General features: G+C 29.4%; 1 protein-coding gene across 1 annotated transcript; it reads right to left on the reverse strand.

The window, feature by feature from the left end:
- Positions 1–1,685: 1,685 nt before the first annotated feature.
- LOC127080573 (peroxidase P7) lies at positions 1,686–3,308 on the reverse strand. Its single transcript, XM_051020891.1, has 4 exons — positions 2,942–3,308; positions 2,632–2,823; positions 2,380–2,545; positions 1,686–2,290 (listed from the first exon to the last, which is right to left on the reverse strand). Exons 1-4 carry the CDS (start codon positions 3,140–3,142, stop codon positions 1,899–1,901), a joined length of 951 nt encoding a protein of 316 aa, XP_050876848.1. The 5' UTR covers positions 3,143–3,308; the 3' UTR covers positions 1,686–1,898.
- Between the last annotated feature and the right edge of the window lie 2,310 nt (positions 3,309–5,618).

Genomic DNA, 5,618 nt, shown 5'->3' on the forward strand with positions numbered 1-5,618 from the left:
AATGACATTGGACATTGATTGATCTTAAGAATAAGGTACAAGTTACAATTGAGTTTTGTATATTACCATAATACTGAGAACAATATTGAATCCTTCATCTCTAAGCATAAAAACATGTTTTAAAATTAATTCATTTGATAACATATGGTTATAAGCTGATTTTTAGATTTTCAAACAACTCTAGCCGGTTACACTAATGTGTTAATCGATTACATGAACGAAAAACTCAGTATTTTTGGAAAATATAGAAGTTGTAACCGGTTAACTAAACCCTGTAACCGTTACAGCCCCAATTTTTTTTGAAAATAGTTTTTTAGCTTCAGTTGTAGTCAGTTACAATAACATGTTAACCGGTTACCACTAAATCAGTGACACTTTTTTATTTTGAACCTTATTCGAATGAATTCCAAACTTCATCTATCAATGATGGAAATGACTCATGATATTATACTCTTTCCAAAAGGTATAATTCAAGTATAACTAGTCGTGGATTCATATTTTCAAATTACACCTCTTTCTAACATTTCAAATTCATATCTTTCTCAATTTTCACCTAAGTGCCTTAAGCCAAAAACTTAGTAAAACTTTCTGCATAACTTTTACAACATCATTAATTTAGTTATCACTTCATATAAAATGAGACTAAAATGAAGTGGAGGATTAAAATCCTGAAAAAGTTGAAATGGAAGGATTAATAAATTGGATCTTAAAATGAGGGGATCATAATAAAAAAAAAATAAAGAGACCAAAATTGTAATTAAGGCAAAAATATTTTCTGGAATGCCCAATCGTTAGAAATTATAAATTAAAAAGAAAAAGAAAAAGAAAAAAAATACAATTTGAAATGCAAAACAGATTTTCTCTCCGTTGGAGCTTCCAACCGAGAGAAAAGATAAATAAAGAATAAATTAAAAAAATAAGATTCTAATTTGAAAAGAAAAATAAGTAAAATATGAGATTTGAAGCTTGGACTCTAAGTCACTTTTTTATTGGTTGGTTCCTACAATTCAGGGAATAGATTGATTTAGAAATAAAAAATTAAAATGACACCAATTAAAAAAGGATTTAATTGAAATACACTGACAGTGTAAAATGATTTTACACTGTCAGGTAATCATAGCCGTTGGATGTTGAAACAAGTTTGACTTTTATTTTCAAAATCTATAAAGTAATGCAAACAAATGATGGTGATAAATCGATTGTGTAAAATATTTTACACTGACAATACATAGTAATTAATCTCATTAAAAAATAAATAAAATTTGAAATTACATGAATTAAAAATTCAAAGCTTTACCTGTGAGCCACTTTTTCTATTGGTTGGTTCCCGAGGGAATAGATTCATTTTGAAATAAAAAATTAAAAAGACATCAATTAAAAAATAAATAAAAGTTAAAACTGCATAAGTTGAGAATTGAATCGTGATCGTTGAGCCAATGTTTCTATCAATTGTTTCTCATAACCGACGGGATAATTTAAAACATGACACACCTATTAAAGATGCATCTATTTATTATTGGTCTCAAGTAAAAAAAAATTGTTATAAAATGTATTATTTATTGTAACATATATATGATAATAAAACATAACTAAGAATCAAATAGAAAACCAAAACTTCTTTATAAATGAAAATCACTAGTAAATTTCTAAAACTTCAAAATAATATCGTTTCTTGAGACTAATCATAGATTTTTTTTCTATAAGTTTATAAAAAGAGAAACACAATAAAATAAAATTAGATAGACAACATACCATCGTCACAAACATACATAATCAAAACATGTTCAACAACATTTTTCGTTTGACGCACTCTAACAACTTATTGCGCACACACATATATTTGAAACACAATATTGTATACCTATATAGCTATAACCCTTAAAATTAAGACAAAATAATTAGTTTTTTCTTCTACAATTCTTCCTGATCTCCCCATTAGATCCAGTGAGAGGACTTATATCTCCCATTTTGATCATAGCAGCGGCAAAATCAGAGGAAAAAGAGCTTGGATTAGTGCTATAGCCACTCACTATGGAGTTGGTGGATCCACCATTGAAAAGTTGTTGATCAGAATGGAGAAGACCTTTCTTTTGAACAAGGTTCTTGAAGTAGTTGTTATCGAAAGAAGTTGGAGTTTGAAGATCTAAGGGTGCCAAATTGTTGTCTCCTGACCCTGATGCTTTTGGGCAGTTCGATTGTCTCGTAGTAGCAAAAGAAGTATCTATGTTTGTCTCGTTGTAGATTCTTGCCCTAAAGTTTGTGCACCTTGCTTGTCCAATTGTGTGCGCACCTAATCAATAAATTAATTGAAAATTATGTCTCATGCAATTAATAAAGTAGAAAAATTAATATATGAGTTTATGGATAACACAATTATACCTGACAATGCGACTAAGTCTTTGGTTGAAAGGCCAAGAGCACTGAATCTTGAGGTAAGTTGGTTGAGGTTGGAAGTAGGTGCTGGAATTCCTGTGTTAGCCGCAGATTGACTAGCTGTTTTTGCGTCTCTTCTTCCAAGTTTTACATTCCATGTTGGGCCTCCAAGCTATGATTAAGAATAAAAACAATGCAACAATTGAGTAATTAAGTAAATTTACCTAACCATATTCATTGATTTATGGCTACACTTACGATTGCGACGGAGTCTGCAGCAGCAATGGCAAGGATATCAGCACAAGATACAACTCCGGGACATGCATTCTCTACGGCTGTTTTTATGTTATCGATAACTTCGAATCCACGAGCAGAGTTTCTATTAGGGTTAGCGTTCTTCTCCGCGGTAAAACTTGATGTGTCATCCAATAGAATTGATCCATCACATCCCTACAATTGCAATATATATATTATATAAATTACTTATTTCACATTTAACAATTTTTAAAAAACAATAAAGTTGAAAAAGATATATGATGATATTATAAGTAAACGTGAGAAGGCTTACGTTGACAAAACAATCGTGAAAGAACAAACGAAGGATGGAAGCACCAATTCGAGTCTCCTTTGATATAGCGGACTGCACTGAGGATTTTACGGTGGAAGATAATTTAGGACAAGAACTTGAATAAAAGTTTGTAGAAAGTTGCGCATTGGCACTTCCAATTATGACAAGGACAAAGAGAGTGATCTTGGTTAATCTAGACATTGCTAGTTAGCTCTAGTGTTTATGTTTGTTTTTTTAGAAGATGGGTGTGGTTGATCAATCTATAACACTAGCTCCATATTTATAATGGTTCTTAGGAATGGCAAGGGTTGTCTATGTCAAATTTGTAACACGTAGAATATAGACAAGTCAACTATGTATGCATGGGGAAATTAATTTGGCCATATATATTATACGAAGTGTTGCGAAAACTTCAAAGATACTAAAGTGCAGATTAAAGCAGAGTCATTTTTTCTACGAAATGCTAACTGCTCTGTTCCCTGCTCTGTTTTTGTCAAAGTGTTTACAAATTAACAATTGTTAGGTAAACCATATTCTTCAAAAGGGTCCCATTTTATAACTCTTTAACGAGTCACACTTTTTATTCATGCATGTACAATTACAAAAGAGCGAAACAGATGTAAAAAGAAAAGTTTGACTCGACATATCAAAGTTTCCAAAAATGAATAAAACAATTATAATCTGACTTCATCAGTTTAACAGAATTATACAAGTGCAATAATCATAATACAATTATAATCATTTTACGTGTTAACGCGTGTTTACTAGTGGTGTGAATGCTACGAAGCATCTACAAGTTTTAAACGACTACTTTTCTGCTTCTTTGGCTAAATGATGCCTAACGCAATCATATATTACTTGCTTTATGACAACCATATGCAAGAAACTTCTATTCTTTGTCTGATTTCACTAGTATCACCATTTTCACTGCAGCAATAATAATAATAATAATAATAATAATAATAATAATAATTATTATTATTATTATTATTATTATTATTATTATTATTACAAAAATAAGATGAACACTTATGTATTATAAATTTTATTATATTATATTTTTTATATTTAATGTTAGAATTAAATGTCATAATTCATCTTTATAAACTCAATTTGTAATGTCAGAGATGACATTTTATATAAAATTTTCTCAATACACCTCCTCATGTCAACATTATTAAATTTGATACATGGATATAAATAAAAGATGGTACGAGTTATTGATACGTGAGATTTGACTTTTTTTAATACACCCTTTTATATAAGCAGAATTATATTTGAAATCCTTGAAATTGTATATGACACCCCTCTATAATTTCAAAATATTAATATTGCCCTTCTCATTCTTTACATATCTAAATTTTTGTAATTTTTTAGAAAAAAAATATTTCTAAAGTATAAGGTAAAAACAAAAAATTTGATAATTATAATTAAATATTTGATAGAAATACGAATAAATGAAAAAGGGAAAAGTTGGGTTTTATACCGAATTTTTATTGCAATTTATAAAATCCAATGTGCATTTATGCTGGATATATTGAAAATTTTGATGCGAATTGTCTCTACTAGATATTTTGAAGATATTCGGTATACCAAATTTTGTGTCTTCTCCCCGAAAATTCGATGGCCTTGTATATGTTGTTAAACTGCTCACCATGAATGAATCTAAGATGGATGGTGCTCCCGAAGATTTTACACAACTCGTCACCACTAACTTGATATATCTTAATTACATGTTTTATTTGAACTTTTAAAAAATTTAATCGAATTATGGAATCTATGAGTAACCTTTTATGTGATAATGATCACATGTATAATTACCCTTTTACCTTTATATCTAATATTGAACACAAGATACATTTCATATTTCATGATACCCAAGTATACTTAGCATAAATAAACAAACTTTATGTCCATATTGACATATTTCAGCATGGTCATGCGATTTTATAGTCATACTCGATCAAGATGATCGTAGATACTACTTATGTATACGTTGAAAGTTCGAATCCCATTTAGGTCATCTACGTCCCTCCACATGGCTCATTGAATACTCAGTCAACCGACTTCATAATTGACATGTTAAAGACAATATTTGACGATACTAAAGTGATTAACTCCTCAAGTCTAAACTATAGTGATTTCATGCCAAATGATGGCGTATATCACTATCAGTTTGATAATAACTTATGATATTTACATAATACATTATGTGGTCTTTTCATGGTGTATCATCTAGCATAAATATTATTCCTAATATTTATATCTATGTGAAGACTCGACATTTCATATCTATGAACTGAGAGATATTCCATTAGTCTAGTCACACAATAGTTTATATACATTGATGTTGTCTTATTTAACAATAAAACTTTACTACATATACTTTTATAATGGCATCTTTATATTTAATGATGTCTCACAATTAAGTCACATTTAATGTTCCAATAAATGGATTGACTATTATAAGAACTTTATTACTTTGAAAACAAACATAATAAAGAAAATATTTTTATTATAAATACGAAATACAATATAATTTTTAAGTTCAAGTATAAAACCATTGGTGTAAGACCCTAATTTTGACCCTAAGATCCCTCATGCAATTTCATCATATGCATTAGCATTGGGATCACACCTTGGCATTCTCCTCACCCCTCTTTCATTGGGTTTGTTT

This window comes from Lathyrus oleraceus, chromosome 5 (assembly GCF_024323335.1).
Source record: "Lathyrus oleraceus cultivar Zhongwan6 chromosome 5, CAAS_Psat_ZW6_1.0, whole genome shotgun sequence".
NCBI classification, from domain to species: Eukaryota; Viridiplantae; Streptophyta; class Magnoliopsida; order Fabales; family Fabaceae; genus Lathyrus; species Lathyrus oleraceus.

Coding starts and splice junctions, on each gene's coding strand:
- LOC127080573 (XM_051020891.1), bottom strand. CDS start 3,142: ATGTCTAGATTAACCAAGATCACTCTCTTTGTCCTTGTCATAATTGGA. Junction 2,824..2,941: donor TTCACGATTGTTTTGTCAAC/GTAAGCCTTCTC, acceptor TTGCAATTGTAG/GGATGTGATGGATCAATTCT. Junction 2,546..2,631: donor CTGCAGACTCCGTCGCAATC/GTAAGTGTAGCC, acceptor TCTTAATCATAG/CTTGGAGGCCCAACATGGAA.